Source organism: Haliotis rufescens, unplaced genomic scaffold (assembly GCF_023055435.1).
Source record: "Haliotis rufescens isolate VD_foot unplaced genomic scaffold, xgHalRufe1.0.p SCAF_2, whole genome shotgun sequence".
Lineage (NCBI taxonomy): Eukaryota > Metazoa > Mollusca > Gastropoda > Lepetellida > Haliotidae > Haliotis > Haliotis rufescens.
This window is the reverse complement of record NW_025963890.1, coordinates 46,976,023-47,001,515: the sequence shown is the minus strand read 5'-3', so window position 1 is coordinate 47,001,515 and position 25,493 is coordinate 46,976,023. Positions and strand designations below refer to the sequence as shown.

At 43.7% G+C, this 25,493-nt stretch overlaps 1 protein-coding gene across 2 annotated transcripts in view; it reads right to left on the bottom strand.

Moving 5' to 3' along the window:
* LOC124142200 (structural maintenance of chromosomes protein 6-like) overlaps nucleotides 1-25,493 on the bottom strand; it is a 53,663-nt gene that overhangs the window by 18,670 nt on the left and 9,500 nt on the right. For both annotated transcript variants that reach the window (XM_048400062.1, XM_048400063.1), the window contains exons 9-23: nucleotides 24,355-24,435; nucleotides 24,077-24,223; nucleotides 19,290-19,378; nucleotides 18,574-18,738; nucleotides 15,739-15,917; nucleotides 15,224-15,399; nucleotides 14,976-15,002; nucleotides 14,167-14,247; nucleotides 10,970-11,056; nucleotides 7,813-8,082; nucleotides 6,529-6,585; nucleotides 5,285-5,455; nucleotides 4,715-4,852; nucleotides 2,767-2,885; nucleotides 1,214-1,313 (exon numbers count right to left, since the gene is read on the bottom strand). In XM_048400062.1, the coding sequence (XP_048256019.1) occupies nucleotides 1,214-1,313; nucleotides 2,767-2,885; nucleotides 4,715-4,852; nucleotides 5,285-5,455; nucleotides 6,529-6,585; nucleotides 7,813-8,082; nucleotides 10,970-11,056; nucleotides 14,167-14,247; nucleotides 14,976-15,002; nucleotides 15,224-15,399; nucleotides 15,739-15,917; nucleotides 18,574-18,738; nucleotides 19,290-19,378; nucleotides 24,077-24,223; nucleotides 24,355-24,435 (1,887 nt within the window). The remainder of the gene's footprint in view (nucleotides 1-1,213; nucleotides 1,314-2,766; nucleotides 2,886-4,714; nucleotides 4,853-5,284; nucleotides 5,456-6,528; nucleotides 6,586-7,812; nucleotides 8,083-10,969; nucleotides 11,057-14,166; nucleotides 14,248-14,975; nucleotides 15,003-15,223; nucleotides 15,400-15,738; nucleotides 15,918-18,573; nucleotides 18,739-19,289; nucleotides 19,379-24,076; nucleotides 24,224-24,354; nucleotides 24,436-25,493) is intronic.

Genomic DNA, 25,493 nt, shown 5'->3' with positions numbered 1-25,493 from the left:
GAAAACTCGACCCAAACTAGTATGGCTGGCAAGGAGGACTGAAAACTCGACCCAAACTAGTATGGCTGTCAAGGAGGACTGAAAACTCGACCCAAACTAGTATGGCTGTCAAGGAGGACTGAAAACTCAACCCAAACTAGTATGGCTGGCAAGGAGGACTGAAAACTCAACCCAAACTAGTATGGCTGTCAAGGAGGACTGAAAACTCGACCCAAACTAGTATGGCTGGCAAGGAGGACTGAAAACTCGACCCAAACTAGTATGGCTGTCAAGGAGGACTGAAAACTCGACCCAAACTAGTATGGCTGTCAAGGAGGACTGAAAACTCGACCCAAACTAGTATGGCTGTCAAGGAGGACTGAAAACTCGACCCAAACTAGTATGGCTGTCAAGGAGGACTGAAAACTCGACCCAAACTAGTATGGCTGGCAAGGAGGACTGAAAACTCAACCCAAACTAGTATGGCTGGCAAGGAGGACTGAAAACTCGACCAAAACTAGGACTGGCTGGAAGGTCCATGTGAGCCTGAAGACAGTAACTCGTTAGTACAGGTAACAGTGCAAGCTACTCACCTGGCTTGATGGCCTCTAATGCAAGGAGCATGTATGTACAGGGCTGAATCAGGTACATACGGTTTATGAAATGAATTAATGCTCAGTTAAAGCAAGATACATTAAAGCCATGATAACATGCAGCTGAGACACTTACATGATCAAAGATGGGACTTGGCTTGTGTAAAATGTCCAAGCAATATTGAGAAAGGATATACAGACATCAATTTACAATTAAGGTGCTAATGACTTACAGAGGTATATGCCGACTAAAAAAACAAGGAAATATTGAAAGGTGATCAGAATAACATTGGGATACATGGCATCAATGATGAGATCATCCATGTTTCTTGGTCTGGTGGGTTTCCAAAAATCTGTGAAAAAATATCTCTGTGGTGTTCTCCAGTTGAGCTAATATCAGTTGCCTTGAAACCTGGGAATAAAATCACCAATGAAAGAAAACATGTGGTTAAGGATTAAGGAATCATATTTTCATACAGAATTTCAAACTATCTAAGGTGTCAGTGAATTGAGTCCCAGTAGCTGGTGGTAATGACAATATGTTCACCTGTCAATATTGGTCAGGGGAGATAACATTCAGCCTGACTGCAGGGTAGCATACATTCATCATGTTCACAGACAGGTAATGGCATTAAACCTACCTCTATAAATTTTTTCAGCTGATTAACTTCGCGGCGGATTTTCCTGAAGGCCTGCTGTGTCTCATGATATTTTCTGGTGATTTCATCTGGATTGCCATGGCTGCAACACAATACACACCGTCATTTACAGATTATTGATGCCATGGCTGTTGAAACACAAAACAATATACATTACCTTACCTCCATTATAAACTGATGAGATCTGATTGGTTCATGTGATCTTAACAAAATACTATGTATCCTGCCTGGGAGGGAAATAAATTTCTGAGCGGGAGAATAAATCACTTATACCCTGCTTCGAAGCAAAAAGCTGCACACTGTAGTAGCATGAGGGTGTGGTTTTATGCATCCCTCGCAAGGTTTTATAGGAGCCTGAGACTGATATTGCTGATTGCTGGACCACTACCATGTCACAGTTTTAACACAGATACCTAGCTCAGATATAGATACTGACTCTGAGCCGACCATTCCTTGTTTAATACCCATGACATTGTGTGCCAGGCAAGGCAAGATTAAACACCATCTTTCAACACCTTTTGGTATGACACAGCCTGGGATTTAAACACTGACTTTCCGCTCTACAGGCACACACTCTATCCACTAGACCACGGAGGTAGTTATGGTTGAATCTCCTACTTTCCCCCTCCTGGGCAGATGCTCTATCCACTAGACCACGGAGGTAGTTATGGTTGAATCTCCTACTTTCCCCCTCCTGGGCAGATGCTCTATCCACTAGACCACGGAGGTAGTTATGGTTGAATCTCCTACTTTCCCCCTCCTGGGCAGATGCTCTATCCACTACACCACAGAGGTCACTGATACTGAACCACAGACCTTACACTCTCCGGGGCAGACACACTATCCACTAGATCAGAGGTAGTTTGGGTCGAACTTCCAACATTCCTCCAGCAGGGCAGATGCTCTATCCACAACACCATTGATGTGGCCAAGGATCTAACCACAGACCCTCCCCTCTCTGGGCAGATGCTCTATCCACTACACCATACTGACTTATCAACTAAGGAAAACTTGAAATATTTGTTGTTTTTTTTTGTTGTTTAACGCCGCACTCAGCAATATTGCAGCTATATGACGGCGGTCTGTAAATAATCGAGTCTGGACAAGACAATCCAGTGATTGATATCATTAGCATCGATCTACGCAATTGAAATACGATGACATGCATCAACCAAGTCAGTCAGCCTGACCACCCGATCCCGTTAGTCGCCTTTACGACAAGCATAGTCGCCTTTTACGGCAAGCATGGGTTGCTGAAGCCCTATTCTAGCCCGGATCTTCACGGGTCCCACTGAGACAGAACCAGACAATACACTCCGGGCAGACAGTCCATCCACAGAACCACTGAGGTAGTTGGGGTCAAACTTCCAACTTTCCTCAAGCCGGGCAGATGCTCTATCCACTACACTATGGATGTGGCATGAGATCAAACCACTTCTCTGAACTAATGCTCTATCCACTAGACCACAGAGGCAGTGAACCAATGAAACACTGTCTGACTGAATTCAGCTGCAGGTTGGGGTAGACTACTATACCTCTTTTCCTCAGTCTGAATCCTCTTCATTGTCTGTCTAATCTCACTCTCCAGATTCTGGGGCACCCGTCTTGTCTTGATCCGCTCGGGGCAGATGGCTTTGGCTTTCTCCATGTCTGCCTGAAACAATGGATATGATTGTGTGTTCGTATCAGTATATATGAGTGAGTGAGTTGGGTTAACGCCGGTTTTAACTGTATTACAGTTATATACAGGCATGTCAGCTTAATGTGGGAGGAAAGCCCAAAGTGATGCAGGTCTCAGACGTTTACCACTTCGGTTAAACCCATGAGCATGGGAATGGTGCTGACAAACCTAGAAACATAATCGGGGTGAACCGGGATTAAAACCCACAATCATAGGTGTCTGGCGTGCCCAAGGGACGCAACTCTGTTGAGCGATTCGCGGTGCCTTCGACGACTGGGCCGTCCCCTCAGTGTATATGATCATTGTCACGTAGAAAATTAACCAACAAGACCCTGAAAATTAGAGAGAGTGAGTGAATGTTGTTTTACACCACAGTCAGCAATATTCAAGCCATACCATGGCAGCCTGTAAATAGTCAACTCAGGCCAAGGTATACTAGTGGTGTGTAGAGTAGCGATCAACACCAGTTTACACATTGTGACAACCAAAAGTCATTTTGGTGTTGATATATTCTGCCGTCGAATACCCAAATAACAGAATACCTGTTCCAGTGTTTGTTTGTTTGTTATATGACTGCGGTCTGTTAAATAATCGAGTCTGAACCAGACATTCCAGTGATTGAAATCATGAGCATCGATCCATGCAACTGAGATCGATGTCATGCATCAACCAAGTCAGTGAGCCTGACCACCTGATCCCGTTAGTCGCCTCTTACGACAAGCATAGTTGCCTTTCACGGCAAGCATGGGTTGCTGCAGACCTATTCTACCCCGGATCTTCGCGGGTCACCTGTTCCACTGAATGTGTGAGTATGGTCTTACACCTCTTTTAGCAATATTCCAGCAATATTATAGCGGGGGATACCAGAAATGGGCTTCAAACATTGTACCCATGTGGGAAATCGAACAAAGGACAGACAACATTTTGAGTTGATAAGCTAATTCTACATGATGCCCAATAAAAGAAACAAAACAAAACAAAAGTAAATGTAAGAAATGTCAGCCACATGAAATGTCATACAATTTTTACTATCAAATAAACATGTCGAATTTGTGACATGGTAATAAAGCACCTGCATGAAAAAATATTGCTGGCCAATGATGGCAATCAGCTTGTGAAATTGCTGAAATTTACAGAAGCAAATGTTTGAGCAAACTGATCACCCTGGTCTGTGTTCCCCCATCTTCCTGAGGCAAGGGAGCTAACTGACTTTAAAAGTCATGTTTCCACCTTGCTGAACTAGGCTGCAGGTATGGAGTTATATTTTGGCTGGACTAACGATTTGCATAATCCAATCAAAATCGTGAAACGATATCGCTATCCGGTTTGACAACTGCCGTGCAGATTTCCGTCGACTGCAGTATTTGCAAAGCATGTGTAGCGCCAACTGAGCATGAACAGATATTTTCCAAATCTTTTCATGTTTTTAATCAAGGTGTTCACGTGATTTGATGCAATCGCAAAGTAAGACCCTTTTTATTACAAAATAGATCTTCATTATCGATCAGATCGTCTTCACTGTGCGACGCCATTTTATTTGAAGCAAATGCAAGTCAGGTGGATTCTGATTGGTCAATAGGAGGGACATAACTTGTAATAGCCATTGGTGGCGCTACAATCTAGCCTGGAAATTCCACCGTAGTTCGGCAAGGGTAGAAACAGGACTTTTACTCAGTTAACACCCTTTGCCTCGGGAGGATGGTGTACCCCTCAACTATGCATCTCTGAACTAATCAAGGTTCATTCTGAATACACACGACACAGCATGCTGTACACCAGGTATAGAAAGTCTAAAGCCTCACATCAAGTTCCGTTTGGTAGTTATTCACATCCTTGCGGAGTTCGTTGACGACTCTCTCGTGTTCTTTCAGCTTGCCCTCGTAATGCTTCTTGTGATTCTTCGCCACCTCAATCTCATTCAGGGCATGGCCATCTTCTTCCTGGACAATTCATTATCAGAAATATTAAAGGTGATTCCAATCAAATCTCCATTTGGCATCAAACAACTGGTGCTCAAGCAATTGCCTAATAGCAGAAAGATACTTTTGTCTTTACATTTTTGTGCTGATAAGAAACAATTATAACAGCTATTGTATAACTTCCGAAAACACTAGCTGCGGCCATGGGGTCTAACCTTGAAAGGTCATCCCTGTCTGTGCCACAAATGGACTCAACTCAAGGGGTCAGTCCTATCTGTGCCACAAATGGACTCAACTTGAGGGGTCAGCCCTATCTGTGCCACAAATGGACTCAACTCAAGGGGTCAGCCCTATCTGTGCCACAAATAGACTCAACTTGAGGGGTCAGCACTATCTTTGCCACAAATGGACTCAACTTGAGGGGTCAGTTGACTGTGCCACAAAAGGACTCACCTTGAGAGGGTCAGCACTGTCAGTGAGAGACTTGAGTTTCCCCTCCACATCCCGATAGGCCTTCTCCACCTCCACCAGCTGAAGCTGCTGCTCTGAACTGATCTTGCTTACTTCCTGGCGCTTCTCCTTCAGATTGGTGATCTGCTCGTCGTACGTCGCAACTTCATCTTCCTGCATGAAACACGGGTACAGGGTCAACAACTCAACAAGAATTAATCCCTCAAGTTCTAAGAATGTATCATACGCAATGAGTGACATGTACCAAAATAGATGGTTAAATGATGCTGATGCTGATGCTGGTGTGCTTAAACTGACATTAATTTCTGGTGTCCCCTGCCGTGACATTGCTGGAATATTGCTAAAAGCGTAAAACCATACTCACTCATTATACTGACTTATTAGAAAAATTAAATACAATTTTTATTTCATATTAATGAAAAGTAACTCAGAAATGTAGAATTTTCACAACTACGGCTTCAAAATATCTTTAAAGACAACAGAGGGTGTTTGACCAAGCCTATTTCTTCCTCTTGCATTTTGGTCCTAAATCATCTGGTATCCCTTGATATACAGTAGTAGCCTTCTAATCTCTGCAAGGTATTCTACAAGACTTACATAGTCACGATCATGCAATGTAAAGGCCTTAAGTCGCCTTCATGAAGCTCACAGTCGTGATGATTCTCTCTGTGAATATGTCTGCAACAGCGGGGGACTGAGAGGTGCCTTCAAATGTACATACTGGGCAGTATAAGGAATACTAATGCTGTATTACAATCCATGACTTATTTGGTTGCTGTGCGGCATTTTATTGAGCTGTAAATAGTAATGTTGGTGTCTCCTTGGGCAATTGACTTTGATTGAAATGTGCTTCTGTTCACACAGCAATGAATGGGTACCCGGTAGGATGAGATGGCAATTTGGTTGTTAACCTTCTAGCGCCTGACAGGCAGCTTGGGCTGTATACTCCCCAGGAAGCTGAGAATGATTCTTGAGTGTACCCCTGAGTGGCGTGGAAATATTCGCAACGAAAATGTCTATTATTATTATTATTATTATTATTATTTAAGGAGTATATGTGGTCACTTATTTCCATCAGTCCATGATAAGAAGCTGGATTGACTTCTCACCCTGTGAGATACTGTTGCGAGCACTCACTCACCCACACACACACACACACACACACACACACACACACACACACACACACAGGGGTGGTTGGGCGTGTCAAGTCTGTGTGTACTCACCAGAGTTGCGATGTCAATTGGAGCTGGGTCCTCCACATTCTTCAGTTCACTGATCTCCTGAAAGAAAAATAACACATCGATTGTGTCAAATATTTTACAGAGACTTTGTAGCATTATGAAAAATCAATATCTGTATTTTATTCATGTAAGCTCATGTACTTGACAGAGTGATTACATAGGTTTCTGTAAAATCTGTAATCCTATCACAGCAAGAAGCACAAAAGGCTGGTCAGCAAGTGTTAACAATCTGTACCCAGGTAGGTGACTGAACCCTTGCTCCAGTGAATCAGTTGGTCATGTTCACAGTAACAGCCATATACCAACCCCAACAAAACAGCCTGTAAATAAACAAGTCTGGACCAGGCAAGCCTGGGACTGAAAGATGAAACTATCTGCAATTGGGGCGTGATGTTATGCCATCATTTAAACCTCAGGTCAGTACTGTCTGAAAGTTTCAAACCCATGTCTGTACTGCCATGAACATTTAAATTCCTGGTCAGTTTTGTCATGAATGTTTAAACCCCTGGTCATGAATCTTTAAACCCCGGGTCAGTACTGTCATGAATGTTTTAACCCCTGGTCAGTACTGTCATGAATGTTTTAACCCCGGGTCAGTACTATCATGAACGTTTAAACCCCGGGTCAGTACTGTCATGAATGTTTAAACCCCTGGTCAGTACTGTCATGAATGTTTAAACCCCTGGTCAGTACTATCATGAACGTTTAAACCCTGGGTCAGTACTGTCATGAATGGTTAAACCCTGGGTCAGTACTGTCATGAATGTTTAAACCCCTGGTCAGTACTGTCATGAATGTTTTAACCCCGGGTCCGTACTGTCATGAATGTTTTAACCCCTGGTCAGTACTGTCATGAATGTTTAAACCCCTGGTCAGTACTGTCATGAATGTTTTAACCCCGGGTCAGTACTATTATGAATGTTTAAACCCCGGGTCAGTACTATCATGAATGTTTTAACCCCTGGTCAGTACTGTCATGAATGTTTTAACCCCTGGTCAGTACTATCATGAATGTTTTAACCCCGGGTCAGTACTGTCATGAATGTTTTAACCCCAGGTCAGTACTGTCATGAACGTTTAAACCCTGGACAGTACTGTCATGAACATTTAAACCCCGGGTCAGTGCTGTCATGAACATTTAAACCCGGGTCAGTACTGTCATGAACATTTAAACCCCTTGTCAGTACAGTCATGAATGTTTAAACCCAATGTCTGTACTGTCATGAACATTTAAACCCGTAGTTAGTAGTGTCCTGATGCACTCACAAACTGCAGGTTCTGAATGGCCTCTTCTATCTTCATCAGCTGTGTGTTGCATTTCTTTTCTTCACTTTTGTTTCGCCGAATATCTTCTGTCAGTTTGTTTCGTTGCTGCCGCACGTTATCCAACTCTCGCTGCAGGGACTGAATTTCCCCCTCATAGTGAGCTATCTCCTCCTCAACGTTGGCCGTCAGGTATCGAGCTTTGTCCACGTTGGCAGAGTAATACCTGAATGTCGGATGGCAGTAGATCTCGTCTCCCACCTTGGTATAGGCCTGACAACAAGAGACAGCAAATCTTTTGAATTTGTGTTAAAATGGCCCGTCTCTTACAAGCAGAATCAATTCATAAGAATCCTATGGTTTGTTTGTTAACTCTTTCAACACCAGTCAACCAGAAGTGTTTACTGCTGGGACACCGAGTTCCCAGAGACTCTTGTGTGATAGATGAAGCCAACATTTATCAAAGAAAATACCTGCTTGTAAAATATATTTGCTACTACATGTTATACACCATTGAAAGGTCTGATCCTATGGTTTATAAATATGAAAGTTATATTTTTCACATTATTTAAAATAATGCATTTACAACTTAATTAAATTCTTTGTAAATAAAAAATGTACACTAACACGTTGTTAACATCCAGATTAAGGACCAAGGAAGCGAAAACTTGACGATTTTCGGCAAATATATGATTTCATAATATCCACGTACCTATTTCTGTTTTATTTTCATTGTTAACGTAATTGGAAAATCATTCTAAAAAGAATTATAAATAGTTTCTGTCATCACCCATTTCCCGATAACAGCGACTGTCCGCTCAGTAAAATGAAGAAATACCCCCGTTTTCGAGGTTTCGTATGAATAACACGTTCGTCGAAGAATGGCATATGACACATCGCTGGAAAGCTTATTCCTTCATCTACACGCTCGTAACATCGACTGAGTTTTTTTCGTTGTTATAACAAGCGATTTCATTGGATTAAAATTGGTTTCTAATGACGCTTTCTTGCTGAAATCTGCTACAAGTTTCGTGATTGGTCAATTTTGAGCACGTGACCTAAGGCAGCCAATCAAATTACAGCTGTGATACCAAGCTCGTGTTCGATAAATTACAGAAGTTGGCGAAAGAATTTTGTTAAATCGTGTTATTCTGAACGTTTTGAGCAGGAAATCACGATATATATTAAAAATATGGAACTTCGTGAATGTATCGTGCTAGATTACGAGCTGTGACAAAGATTTTTCATGCATATATTTTTGCATTAAACATCGTGTCCGAGCCGAGAATTCAAGGCGACGAAAGCCGAGATGTCATTTGACTTACATTACACGCGATCGCACGAAAAGATGGAAATAATAACTTAGATGTAAGTTTGATTACTTTTAGATATATTTTTGTTGATTTTATTCCTTACTTTGTATAATATATTTAAAGATTTGTTTAAAACGTCTTTATTTTCCTCTTTGACGTGTTCGATGTGGACCCGTTGTCGAAATGTGTGTCCGAGAATTTGATTTTCAATAACATCGCGGGAAATAGTGAATAATTTTTTAATTTAACGATAAAAAATGTTAAATTGAAATGGAATATGTATTTCAGACATTGTGAAATGTGGTAGATTTAATAAATGAATGATATTACAGGTAGGTCCATAAAAATATATACTATTTTGACGTGACTACGGCTTGGCCGGATAACCGGCCTGCGGTGTCTGGGGACTCGATGCTTCTTGGCCGGATAACCGGCCTAAGGTGTTGAAAGAGTTAATTAACCCTGCACTCAGCAATATTCCAGCTATATGACTGAGGTCTGTAAATAATCAAGTTTGGACCATACAATCCAGTGATTGACATCATAAGCATCGATTCACGCAATTGGGATACAATGACATGCATCAACCAAGTCAGCGAGTCTGACCACCTGATCCTGTTAGTCGCCTCTTACGACGAGCAAAGTTGCCTTTCATGGCAAGAATGGGTTGCTGAAAGAGTGAGTTTGAGTATAACAGATGATAATTACGAGATGACAATCACAGGGCATCTTTTGAATGTTTAGTATACTTTTCCTTGTCCACCTGTTTATTAGATAACATACATTCTACCATGAATTACTAGATTCTGATTGGTGAATCATATGTATCAAAACACAATAACCGTCTCTGATTGAAACCGTTAATAAGAGGGTCACATCAACGCAGAATCTGATATTTGAAGAAAAGAACTTCTTTTTCAATCAATGTTGGTATGCATTTTGAAATAATGAAATGTACATTCAGAGGTTACATATGCAGTGGTCAGGTTACTACAGTATTCGATGTAGTGGTCAGGTTACTACAGTATTCGATGTATGTGTGCAATACATTTTGGGAAGAAAACCTGATAGAAATCGATGAGATAGTGTGCATCAAGTTTTGGGGACAACAGTGAGCTTGAAATTTGACACCTTTCTACATCCGACTGATGTCATGTTTTTTGCATTGCAATGAGCGATGCCATCATAAACCTCGACCTAAATTTTGCAAGGCTTGCTTAATTTTATGAGGTGTGTAACTTGAGTGAGTGAGTGAGTGAGTGAGTGAGTGAGTGAGTGAGAGAGAGTGAGTGAGTATGGTTTTACACCGCTTTTAGCAATATTCCAGCAAAATCATGGCGGGGGACAGCAGAAATGGGCTTCACACATTGTACCCATGTCAGGAATCGAGCCCGGGTCTTCAGCATGACGAGTGAATGCTTTAACCACTAGCGTAACTAAGGAGTGTCCACCTAATGTTGACTCACTGGGTAACTGTACTTTCGAGCCTCTCTACATGAGTACTGAGTAAAGAACAATCTTTTGACAAAAAACAAGTCATCAGGAGATGACATACCCCCCGGTCTGGTTGGAAATGGAGTTTGGCTTCTTATACCCAACTTGCCATTGGATACCTCACAGTTCAGTAAAGAAAGAAAAAAATCTGTTCAAAAAATTTCAAAATAATAAATCATCAAAAGGCACCAGTTCACCACAAGACTTATCTGTATAGCAAGTTTCATTTGGAAATGTTCAACATTTCTTTAGTTCTGCCTCGGGAAAAGGACACTAGTCTCTTTTTCAGTAAAGCCTACTTATTGTCATGAGAAAAGAAATACTTCCAAATCATCAAAAGGATGAAGACCTACCTGCTTGCAGTTGCGAGGGGGGCAATGCTGCATCACCCGTCTTGCCTCTTTGTTGTCAGCTATTAGGATGATGTTCTCCACAGATCGCTGACAAAGAAACATAATTCACTCAGTCCCGAAAATATCATGAAGCTCAAAATATCATAAATCAAACAAACATGAATTACTCATATCCCCTGCCATGTCATGCTGTGTGCAAGGCAAGAATATTTATGGTTTTCATGATCTGCTCCGGAAACGAGCACTACTGCTATTTTCAGTCAAAGTCATTGCCATAGAAACTCAAAAAATAACTTTTTCAAAAATCCAAATCTATCAAAAGGCACCAGTTCACCACTAGACTTATCTATGTGCCAAGTCTTGTTAAGATATCTCTCAAGGTTTTTAAGTTCTGCTCCGGAAGAAAATGTAATGGACGGAAGGACAGCACCCATTCCAATATCTCCCCTTCCACTTCGTGGCAGGGGATAAATAAAGGCAAGCCAAAGGATACACAAAATTAGAGGTACCGTATTCGACGTAATAAGTGTTCCGCTCTAATAAGCGCCAACGGCGATATTTGCTAATATATTGGCTAGTGAACAATCGCAATTAGCACCCCTTCCGATTGATCAATGTACACAAGACTTATTTATTTGTGTATAATACGTGTTATATGCATCCTTATTTATGTGAAATTAAATTCTGGAAAAATATATCTGTCGTATATGAACATTTCAGGCTGTCGGCATAAATCGCGAAATTTACGATCTTTCAACTCTGTTGTTTTTCACCAAAATAATATTCTAATAAGAGCCCCCTATCTCTAATTCTGAGAGCGCCCTGGGCGCGTATTATGTCGAATACGGGATATTCCTGTGTGCGATCAGCAGGTGAAATATAGGATGGGCACATGATCCTGAATACTCTGGGGTACAGCATTTATCTAAGGACTAAGGACCTCTACCCCTGACATGTAACTCATAGATGCTAAAGAAGTGGCAACAAGTCAGGGATGTATCCAGGATTTTAAACTTAGTGCCCCTGGCAGGCAACTTTGGAAAAAATAGTTTTGTTCAAATTTGATTTTTAAGTTCTTTTCATAATTCATAAGTAGGCCCATTTTAATATTGTTTTTTTGAGATTGTATTCAGTGCAATAAAATATATAACTGAATGAGCCAGGGGTCCGGAAAATTTAAAATCCCAATCGGACATTTGCATTTAGGCCACGCCCCCTTCAAATAGCGTATTTTAGTACGACTTTTCACACACATTACAAGTTTACGTATTCATAATATGATGAATTATGAATTATTTCAATTTAAATTGTTTAATTCACCGGACAATTAATAACAAATAATATCATTTTAGATTTACATGGAAAACATACGTTTGTTTCTGTTATAATAACGATCTGTTAACGTAGTGAACGGTCTAATTAATATTCATGAGTTATATTCATGAGTCTGCTCAAGTGTACACGTTGTAACATTTGGATCGAGACTATTATCCCATATTTGGTTATCACGTGACCTCACGGGAAAAGTTTTTTTTAAAACTAAAGATTTTTTTAAAAACAAGACAGATAATTTAATCACAAATACTAAAATATCGTTGATAGCAATAGTTATTTGAATACGTTTTTCATCTGTACTTAATTATTGACCATAAAAAAATTGGATATCGATCGTCCGAGAAAGCAAAATGGCGGTCAATCAAGATTCAATATACGACTAGCTACTGAAAACAATAAAATCTGCAAATCCTCATTGTATGTCAACCGAGTGAAAGTCGTTAAACTCGACTTACAAAATGATTGTCCAGACTTTGAGGGTTTGGCAGATCCGCTCGACTGATCTGCATCGGTCGACTGGCTGTCGTCACGCTTTCGCTTCTTGTCTGAGGTTACGTATCGTAGCATTGTGAGGATAATGAGGTACATCGATGATGCAAGGTGTTAATGTACAGTTGTAAACTCACTCAAATTAACAAGATGTTCTCAGTAATTAATCCTCGATTAATCGGTGTCAACTCAGTTTATTGCCTATTACAGTGATTGACCGATTGGACTATCATGTAGGTACGATGTATTTACAGCAATCAAAACAATCAAAGCAATATTTTAAAACGGACATTTGAGATTCCCAATCGGACATGTCCGGCGCATATGACGGTTTCCGGACCCCTGGAATGAGCATAACAACCTCTTCCTATTTATTCGTCCTGGTATCAGTGAAATACAGGTTATTTCTACAGAGCCACAATATTACCTATTAGTTATTAACATAAATTGGGAAACTTTTAATTACATTTTGGGAATTATGAAAGACATTTGCTGCATACTTGGGGTCAAATATTAGCCTCTGAGCAGGTTTAGATAAATAACTAAGCCCACATGATGAACATCCTTCAAAGTCCCATGGATACGTAAAGCATCGACAAGTTGTTGGTTGGTTTGTTGTTTAACGCCGCACTCAGCAATATTCCAGCTATATGACGGCTGTCTGTAAATAATCGAGTCTGGACCAGAAAATCCACTGATTGATATCATGATCATCGACCCACGCAATTGGGATCGATGACATGCAACAACCAAGTCAGCGAGCCTGACCACCCGATCCCATTAGTCGCATCTTACGACAAGCATAGTCACCTTTTACGGCAAGCATGGTTTGCTGAAGACCTATTCCCTCCCGGAATCTTCACTTTACGGCAAGCATGGGTTGCTGAAGACCTATTCTACCCTGGAATCTTCACTTTACGGCAAGCATGGGTTGCTGAAGACCTACTCTACCCCTGAATCTATGTTTTCAAGTGCTTGGTTATTTGCGACAAAATAATGTAAAGGTGGTTCCCTGTGACATTTGTTGTTTATCACCCAACACAGCAGTATTCCAGCTTTATCACAGAGACATGTAAATCATCAAATCTGGACCAGATAATCCAGTGATTGATATCATGAGCAACGATCCAATGAACCAAGTGTTTGAGTCTGCTGACCCCCTCCCCACGACTGTCAAGGTCGCCTCTTATGACAAGCATTAAACAATCATCAAATCTGGACCAGATGATCCAGTGATTGATATCATGAGCAACGATCCAACAAACCAAGTCTTGAGTCGACCTACTTAGTTGCCTCTGATGACAAGCACAGGTTGCTGGTGACCTATTCTAACCTGGAATCCCCCCGGGGTTCCCCTGCAAGCCGACGCCTACCTGATCGATGAGGGTGTTGGCCACCACAGTGTCCTCTATGTTCAGCATGTCCAGAATACAGGGGTGCTCACTCTGGACGCGCTGCATGGAGAACACGATGCATCGTCACAAAGTAGCAACAGTAATTATAGTTGTTCTTAACACCAGGGATATGGTAATACAAATTTATTTATATATTTATATTTATATATTTCTACTCCAACTAAATACATCAGTATCATGACCGTGCAGTATACAGTTTGATAATTAACAAATACAAACTGACTGCACAACTGTGACATAGACAAATTTAAACTGTTTATTTTTTCTACAGCTTTGCTTGCATATTAAATGACATAATGCTGCGAAATGATACAACACATCCAGATTGAATAATTTACTTTAGGATTTGGTTGGTTTGTTGTTTAACGCCGCACTCAGCAATATTCCAGCTATATGACGGCAGTCCGTAGAGAATCAAGTCCAGACCAGACAATTGATTGATATCATGAGCAACGATCCAATGAACCAAGTGTTTGAGTCTGCTGCCCCTCCCTCTCCCCCCCCCCACTGTCAAGGTCGCCTCTTATGACAAGCATTAAACAATCATCAAATCTGGACCAGATGATCCAGTGATTAATATCATGATCATCGATCCACGGAATTTGGATCAATGACATGCATCAACCAAGTCAGTGAGTCTGACCACCCGATCCCATTAGTTGCCTTTTACGACAAGCATAGTCACCTTTTACAGCAAGTATGGGGTTGCTGAAGACCTATTCTATCCCGGAATCTTCACGGGTCATTTACTTTAGGAAGATACTTACAAATCTGGAGATGTCATGAATTTGATTCTGAAAGAGAAGGAGGATGAGATATTATGAAGAAATACATTTTCTTGGGCCCAAAATAGAAGAAAGAATCTCCAAGGATGTAAAGCATCTATTTCACGAACCATCCCTGTTGGAACTGTCTACATACTCTAAAATCTTTACTTACAAATACTCATTTTCCTGGAACAGGACTGTTCCTATTAAAAGGGTACATATTGACTGTCCTTGCAAGTTATACTCACAGTGAACCTGCTGACGATGATGGAGGGATGTCTTCCATCTTTGATTTCCCTTTCAAAAATGCCCTCGAGGACCTTCTCGTCATGGTGGTCAGTGCAGCAGAAGGCATGGAGGAGGGCCTTCAGACAGCTCTCCACGGACAGCGCCCACTCCGGGTCACGCAGCTGGAAACACGATCCTGACAACACAAGCCAATTTCATCTCAATACAAGCAGTTTTCCTTTTTGTGTTGTGTGTTATGCCACAGTCTGCAACATTCCTCTGTGTGTGTGTGCACGAGTGCGTGTTTGTGTGTGCGTGTTTGTTTTTTGTGTGTGTATGTGTTTGTGGGTGTTTATGTGTTTTGATGCAAAACTGCTGTCTGCCTCCACTTCCCCACAAACAGAGCGTCTTGTGCAGATGCTATATTTCTAAATACACCAAGGGTTTCCTTGAATTGACTCTTGCTTTTGCAGTCAAATGATACGGTTTATGACAATGCTGACTGTGATGGATCTCTGAAACATGACAACACTACCTAGAGGTCCTCTTGGTCTCTCATGGAAATATCCCTTCCTGTGGAACTCATCTATCCGCTTGGTGATGTTGGGGATGAACTGTCCAAAGCGTTTGAGTCTGTCACTGCGAGCAGCCATCAACATCTTAAGCTGCTGCCTGTCACTGTCCTGCTTGTCCTGTATGCCCTGTTCATCTCGCCTGGAATAATAACAACCACAGGTCATGCCCTGTTCATCTCGCCTGGAATAATAACAACCACAGGTCATGCCCTGTTCATCTCGCCTGGAATAATAACAACCACAGGTCATGCCCTGTTCATCTCGCCTGGAATAATAACCACCACAGGTCATGCCCTGTTCATCTCGCCTGGAATAATAACAACCACAGGTCATGCCCTGTTCATCTCCCCTGGAATAATAACAACCACAGGTCATGCCCTGTTCATCTCCCCTGGAATAATAACAACCACAGGTCATGCCCTGTTAATCTACCCTGGAATAATAACAACCGCAGGTCATGCCCTGTTAATCTTGCCTGGAATAATAACAACCACAGGTCATGCCCTGTTCATCTCGCCTGGAATAATAACCACAGGTCATGCCCTGTTCATCTCCCCTGGAATAATAACAACCACAGGTCATGCCCTGTTAATCTACCCTGGAATAATAACAACCACAGGTCATGCCCTGTTCATCTCCCCTGGAATAATAACAACCACAGGTCATGCCCTGTTAATCTACCCTGGAATAATAACAACCACAGGTCATGCCCTGTTCATCTCCCCTGGAATAATAACAACCACAGGTCATGCCCTGTTAATCTTGCCTGGAATAATAACAACCGCAGGTCATGCCCTGTTAATCTCGCCTGGAATAATAACAACCACAGGTCATGCCCTGTTAACCTCGCCTGGAATAATAACAACCACAGGTCATGCCCTGTTCATCTCCCCTGGAATAATAACAACCACAGGTCATGCCCTGTTAATCTCGCCTGGAATAATAACAACCACAGGTCATGCCCTGTTCATCTCGCCTGGAATAATAACAACCACAGGTCATGCCCTGTTAATCTACCCTGGAATAATAACAACCACAGGTCATGCCCTGTTAATCTTGCCTGGAATAATAACAACCACAGGTCATGCCCTGTTAATCTCCCCTGGAATAATAACAACCACAGGTCATGCCCTGTTAATCTACCCTGGAATAATAACAACCACAGGTCATGCCCTGTTAATCTTGCCTGGAATAATAACAACCACAGGTCATGCCCTGTTCATCTCACCTGGAATAATAACAACCACAGGTCATGCCCTGTTAATCTACCCTGGAATAATAACAACCACAGGTCATGCCCTGTTAATCTTGCCTGGAATAATAACAACCACAGGTCATGCCCTGTTAATCTTGCCTGGAATAATAACAACCACAGGTCATGCCCTGTTAATCTTGCCTGGAATAATAACAACCACAGGTCATGCCCTGTTCATCTCGCCTGGAATAATAACAACCAGAGGTCATGCCCTGTTCATACCTCCTTGAATAATAACAACCACAGGTCATGCCCTGTTAATGTCGCCTGGAATAATAACAACCACAGGTCATGCCCTGTTAATCTTGCCTGGAATAATAACAACCACAGGTCATGCCCTGTTCATCTCACCTGGAATAATAACAACCACAGGTCATGCCCTGTTCATCTCACCTGGAATAATAACAACCACAGGTCATGCCCTGTTAATCTTGCCTGGAATAATAACAACCACAGGTCATGCCCTGTTCATCTCGCCTGGAATAATAACAACCACAGGTCATGCCCTGTTCATCTCCCCTGGAATAATAACAACCACAGGTCATGCCCTGTTAATCTCGCCTGGAATAATAACAACCACAGGTCATGCCCTGTTCATCTCGCCTGGAATAATAACAACCACATGTCATGCCCTGTTAATCTCCCCTGGAATAATAACAACCACAGGTCATGCCCTGTTCATCTCGCCCGGAATAATAACAACCACAGGTCATGCCCTGTTAATCTCCCCTGGAATAATAACAACTACAGGTCATGCCCTGTTAATCTCCCCTGGAATAATAACAACCACAGGTCATGCCCTGTTCATCTCGCCCGGAATAATAACAACCACAGGTCATGCCCTGTTAATCTCCCCTGGAATAATAACAACCACAGGTCATGCCCTGTTCATCTCGCCTGGAATAATAACAACCACAGGTCATGCCCTGTTCATCTCGCCTGGAATAATAACAACTACAGGTCATGCCCTGTTAATCTTGCCTGGAATAATAACAACCGCAGGTCATGCCCTGTTCATCTCGCCTGGAATAATAACAACCACAGGTCATGCCCTGTTCATCTCTCCTGGAATAATAACAACCACAGGTCATGCCCTGTTCATCTCGCCTGGAATAATAACAACCGCAGGTCATGCCCTGTTCATCTCCCCTGGAATAATAACAACCACAGGTCATGCCCTGTTCATCTCGCCTGGAATAATAACAACCACAGGTCATGCCCTGTTCATCTCGCCTGGAATAATAACAACCACAGGTCATGCCCTGTTCATACCTCCTTGAATAATAAAGCAAAAAAATGTCCTTGGAAAGGCAAACGTACTAAAGGAATACCTTGGAATAACTATTTACCCTCGCCTAATTTAGGATGGGGGATAAAATAATGTTTGTCAACAAAAAGGGATTTTGAAAATACATAAGCCTTATTCTTATTATATCACAATACGGACATAATCTCCTTACTTTGAAGTAATGTAATACTACATGCCTTCCGTCTATAAAATCAGCCCTCAGTAATCAGCTCATGGTGGCTGTACATCTACCTGATAGTGTAGCCGTCATTGGTGTACTTGGTGACAGCATCACGGAACTGGTTCTTCTGATGCTCCGTGGTTCTCTGCTGGGACTCCAGACCTCTTGATTTCTCCATCAGCTGGTCAATCTTCTCCTGACGCGCCCGCCGCTCTGACTCGTAGTCATGCTGGGCACTGAAACACAGAGTTTCAGTACACGGTTGGTTGGATGGTTGGTTTGTTGTTTAACGCCGCATTCAGCAATATTACAGCTATATGACGGCGGTCTGTAAATAATCGAGTCTGGACCAAACAATCCAGTGATTGACATCATGAGCATCGATCCATGTAATTGGGATCGATGACATGCATCAACCAAGTCAGCGAGCCTGACCACCCAATCCCGTTAGTCGCCTTTTACGACAAGCAGAGTCGCTTTTCACAGCAAGCATGGGTTGCTGAAGACCTTTTCTACCCTGGAATGTTCAGTACACAGAGCTTCAAGCGTAAAACAGCATTTCAGTCTTTCTTGTTTCACTCATTAACAAGCATATCTTCCATAAAACACTGCAGCATGTATTCAAGATAGATATCAAGCTACATAGATGTCAAGATAGATACAAAAATAGTTATGAAGCTGGATAGACAGATATATAAGCCAGACATCCAGCTAGATAGACAGTTATGTATTATTTATAAAAAAATTCTCATGATTTAAGTAAATTAGGATCTCAGAATACAATTACCTATTCTTTATCTCCTCAATTCTTTCTTTCACCATGTCCCGATCTCGGACACTTGTTCGCAGGTCCTTCTCAGTCTTGTTCACTTCATTCTGCAACACAACACTACGGCGTCAGACAGCAGGATCACTGTGCTACACACACATCATGCTCAAATCATGTTCAAACCTTTCATCTATACAGGAAAAGTGAGTGAGTGAGTGAGTTCGGTTAAACGCCGCTTTTAACAGTATTCCAGTTATGTCACGGCGTGTCAGCTTAATGTGGGAGGAAAGCACGAAGTGATGCATGTCTCAGACATTAACCACTTCGGTGAAACCCACGAGCACGGGTATGGTGCTGACAAACCTAGAAACATAATCGGGGCATACCGGGATTCGAACCCACAATTAAAGGTTTCTGGCGTGCCCAGGGGACGCAACTCTGCACAGCAAATCGTGGCGCCTTAGACGACTGTGCCACCTGTGCCCCCTATACAGGAAAACAGAAGTCACAGACACATACTATTTTCACAAACCTGTAGAGGTTATGAATTCTCTGATGAAATCCTCCTTGGGGCACTTATCGCATTTTCCTTGCTCAAGAAAATCTACATGACATAGTTGTAACCATTTTCCTTAATAAACAATGTTACCACACAAAAAACTTCGTTTTTGTATGATATACGACCACCCTTACGGGGCATCACCCCCCCACAGCGCCTCACGCCAGGGGGGGGCAACTCTCACCCAAATCACTTTCCATATGTCTAATGCTGACGGAATGTGGGGAGGTGGGTGGCCGTGCCCCAAGGAGGATTTCATCAGAGAATTCATAACCTCTACAGGTTTGTAAAATTCTCTTTCAGATTAAACCCTCCTGGGGGCACTTATTGCATCAAGACAGACTCCCAAAGATAATCTAGGAAGTGGCATCCGTCAGCAACAGGCGTAAATAAATACATTGTATTTGATTATTCAACAGAATAAAATATTGAGTTCAATAAATGGAACCAACCTTATCGTGAGGCACCACCGTCGAAAGGCGGGGGCTAGAGACAGGGCGTGGTCGACCATATATTATGATAAAGCCTGTTTTTGCGGCTTGTCATAAGATGAGAACTCGAAACACCCCCCACCCCCACACACTTTTTTGAACAAGTGATACAGGGGTGTAGATCACGAGAGACTATAACCCGCGCTGAGCTAGGCCAGAGGGTCCCCGAGGATCGAAGGAGTGCGTGTGCAAAATACAAGTATTATCGAGTAGTAAGGACTGATATTTATCGACCGCAGAAGATAAAATCCGGACCATTACTGAGCAGTATAACCGGAGGACTGTCTAAAATCTCGAATGCTCGATCGGCTAGAGATTAGAACTTTGCCCAGTTCGGAGAACTGACTGTCCAAACCGAGTACGCTTGCTTGAGTGTTTGTCGAGTTGGTAATGTTTGATGAACGTGCTCGGCTGGCTCCAAACAGCCGCGGAGCAAATCTCCTCCATGGTCAGAGCCTCGGCGTACGCTTGTGATGTAGCCACTGCTCTAACCGAATGAGCCTTCAACCTGGTAGGGGGGTCCCTGCCTGTAAGTGTATACGCTGTACAAATGGTTGAAACTATCAACCTCGAGATAGATTGTTTGTTCGCAGGTGAGCCAGCCTTCCTACCGCCGTAACAGCAAAATAGTTGGTTATCCTTACCAATACCCATAGTTCTGCTGATATAGGCCTTGGGGGTCCTGCGGACATCCAAGACATAAGCATGTCTTGCAGTGATCCCCGACGAGGAAGGCTGTGAAAGAGCAGGTAGCTCAATAGGAGCCGTTCACGTGTAAGGCGTGTGTGACCTTAGGACGGTAAGAGTCCGGTAGTTGAAAACTGACCGGTGGAAGACAGTAATATCGGGATCGGCTGACATAACACGAATGTCGCCTACCTGTCTGCCGTACGTTACCGCCACAAGGAACGCCCTCTTCCAGTTCAACAGCTGAAGAGAGAGATACGACAGATCCCGAAAGGAAGGACTGGACAGCCAATCGAGAACGATTGACAAGTCCCAAGGGGGACAGATCCGCCGGACTGGTGGTCGGATCCTGTCCACACCAGCTAAAAAGCGCTGCACTAATGGGTGTGCACCCAGAAGTGCCCCGTCGACAGGGACGTGAAAAGCTGCGATAGCTGTAGAGTACCCTCGGACTGTTGATGCGGCCAGGCCGTCATCTAGTCGCGACTGGAGGAACTCAAGCACCGCTTCGACTCTGCAATCCCTCTATCGATACACCAGCGGGCATAGCAGGCCTATCTATCCTCGTACTGAACGTTTGTCGAATCCCTCCGCGAAGCCAGTATTGTGTCTGCAACTCGTGCAGGAATACCGCTCTTCTGGAGGCGATTCCTGACAGTGGACAAGCCACCCATTGAATCCTGGGATTCGGGTGGAGGGCCCCGTTCTGGGATAGGAGGTCCGGTCGTAAAGGTAATATAACAGGAGGCTGAGCCAGAAACCTGAGTATGACTGGAAACCAACTCTGCGCCGACTAAAGAGGTGCCAGGATCACAATTAGTCGCGCAGGCTGAGTGCCTAGCTGAGACAGGACCTTGGAAATCAGAGGTACTGGGGGGAATGCCCACAGAACTGTCCGTCCAATCTAGCTGGAAGGCGTCCGGTGCCACCGACAGAGGGTCCGCACGGACGTTGTCCACCCCTGGGAGATAAACAGGTAGCACCCTGATATCAGGAGAGTCGCACTATAGTAGGAACTGCCACGTCCTTTGTCGAAGCGACGGAGACGCTGTTCCCCCCTGCTTCCGGATGTAAGTCATCGCCGTTTGTTTGTCCATCACTAGACGAACCACTTGGCCACGAAGCAGATCCGGGAAGCATTGGAACACCAACCTGACCGCTCTCAGCTCTAGCACATTGATATGCAGATTGATCTCCTGCTGGGACCATAGTCCCGAGGCAGTGTGATCATTCAGAACGCCTCCCCAGCAGGAGAGTGACGCATCTGTTTGAACTGTGACAGACGGAACGGGAGTGTCGAGGGGGAGCCCCCGGGACAGATTCCCGACCTCGGTCCACCACTGGAGGTGTGTAATGAGCCACTACGGAGTCTCGAGCACAGTCTCGAGATCTTCCGAGTTCGCCCAAAGTCGACGGAGTGCTTGGTGAATGGGACTCATTCTCAAGCGCGCCCGCCAGACCAAATCCACTGTCGCCCCCATGTTGTCCAGTAACTGGAGCCATGTACAAGCTGTGTGACTTGCGCTTGATATCTTGTGACAGAGATACACGTCCTCTCACCGTGTTGAAATTAGCCCCTAGGAAGACTAGATTCTGAGTGGGGCGCAGATCTGACTTCTTGAGATTGACCATCCACCCTAGAGTGATCAGAATGTCTACCGTTCTTGTGTAGCTATCTGACTCAGGGATTGCGATAGAGTTCTTAGTAACCAGTCGACGAGGTATGGATGGCAGAACCAGGCCGACGCCCAGACATAACACAAGGTCTCGAAGCCGCGTCCGGCGCCGACAACAGGGAAGGCTCAGCCCGTAGCTCCTGCCAGAGCCGAGACTTCACCTCCTCCTTCATCAACGCCATCTGCGACTTAAGTAACTCAGAAAAGTCTGCCAAAGACAGTGAAGGAGAGGGTGCAGTGCTTACTACGGGGACCCTCGAGCCTTCTCCCCCGGCCCCCGGAGAGGGAGCGGGGGAGACAGTCTCGGCAGCTTTTTTACCCTTTTTAGATGGGGAGGGGGGTCGGGAGGTCTCAGCAGATCTGATATCTACCCCCGCCTTTCATAGACCTCTTTAAGTGGAACAAGTCAACTTGTCTCTTTTTGGGGGCCCGGGGGGTAAAGGCAATGCCCGTCCTCCGCCAGACCTTTAAGGCAGCGTTCGTGCCTGTCTTATAACAACCCGTACACAGTTTGAAGGTCTTTGTAAAAAGACCGTATTTTCTGAGGTGGGCGGGAAGGGTATTAAAGTGTATCAGTGCGATATAAAGATTGGAAAGATACGTGCATAAATTGTGAAACTAGAAGCAAAGGCTTAATGTAGAATGCGATTTGTAACGCGATACTAATAGCCAATGTCGTAGTATAATTATAACACCAAAGGGGGCGTGTTACGCGCGAAGATGTAAAAACCCGTAAAAAAGGTAAGTGTAGTTTATAAATTAACACACCACCTTGGGTTTTTGTAAAGGAAAAAATTGTAGACCAATGCTGTATGATATAACAAAACCCCAAGCCGTTTCTAATGGCCTTGGTGTTACATGTATCAGACCGTGGAACTACAATATGGACGCCATTACGGCCATTTGAATTCAAAGGGACCGTGCACGTGGCGTATAATTACAACTCTATAACTTTACAATGCGAGGTATTACGCCTTGCAATGAAAGAAATGTACCATACATACAGTTTGGTCAGCCATGGTTCTTGTCGAACGATAGATTCTCTTCTTTTGTCTTGTGTGAAAAATCAGCACGTCTGTCTCTTACAGATGACATAAGGAAAGTGATTTGGGTGAGAGTTGCTCCCCCTGGCGTGAGGCGCTGTGGGGGGTGAGGCCCTGTAAGGGTGGTCGTATATCATACAAAAACAAAGTTTTTTGTGTGGTAACATTGTTTATTAAGGAAAATGGTTACAACTATGTCATGTAGATTTTCTTGAGCAAGGAAAATGCAATAAGTGCCCCAAGGAGGATTTAATCTGAAAGAGAATCAACTTTTGAAAGGGATATTCAGACTGTTGTAAAATATGCTAGTCTGCCCTACTTGTCTATAGACAATGCTAGTGTTCCCTACCTGTGCCTGTCTGGCTGCATCCCTCTTCTGCTGCATGTTGGACTTGGCCTGTTTTCTCTGTGGTTCAAGCTTCTGTACCTCTTCACTGATGGCGAGGATCTGGTCCTGGATCTGTCTGTGTGTCTGCTGACACTTCTCCAGGTTCTCCTGCCATGGCAGACAATGACAGTGAGTGAGTGAGGGATAAAAAAGGGGCTATACAAAGGGCTTCCATATTATGCAACTAAGCACTTGGTTGTCTGCAAGATATTAATACACTGGACGTCAGAATGCCTCACCTTCACCTCCTCCACCTTCTTGACATACTTGGGAGTCCGGGAGTCCTCCTGGTCAAGCTTCTTCTTGATAGGCTCCAGTCCCTGCAAACATCACAACACATGTACCACCGTGGAACAGCACCACACATGTACCACCATGGAAACACCACACATGTACCACTGTGGAAACACCACACATGTACCACCATGGAAACAGCACCACACATGTACCACCATGGAAACAGCACCACACATGTACCACTGTGGAAACACCACACATGTACCACCATGGAAACACCACACATGTACCACTGTGGAAACACCAAACATGTACCACTGTGGAAACAGCACCACACATGTACCACTGTGGAAACACCACACATGTACCACCATGGAAACACCACACATGTACCACCATGGAAACACCACACATGTACCACTGTGGAAACACCACACATGTACCACTGTGGAAACACCACACATGTACCACTGTGGAAACACCACACATGTACCACCATGGAAACAGCACCACACATGTACCACTGTGGAAACAGCACCACACATGTACCACCGTGGAAACAGCACCACACATGTACCACCATGGAAACAGCACCACACATGTACCACTGTGGAAACAGCACCACACATGTACCACCATGGAAACAGCACCACACATGTACCACCATGGAAACAGCACCACACATGTACCACCGTGGAAACACCACACATGTACCACCATGGAAACAGCACCACACATGTACCACCGTGGAAACACCACACATGTACCACCGTGGAAACACGACACATGTACCACTGTGGAAACACCACACATGTACCACTGTGGAAACACCACACATGTACCACCATGGAAACAGCACCACACATGTACCACCATGGAAACACCACCACACATGTACCACTGTGGAAACACCACACATGTACCACTGTGGAAACACCACACATGTACCACCATGGAAACAGCACCACACATGTACCACTGTGGAAACACCACACATGTACCACTGTGGAAACACCAGCACACATGTACTGCCGTGGAAACACCACCACACATGTACCGCCGTGGAAACACCACCACACATGTACCACTGTGGAAACACCACACATGTACCACCATGGAAACAGCACCACACATGTACCAC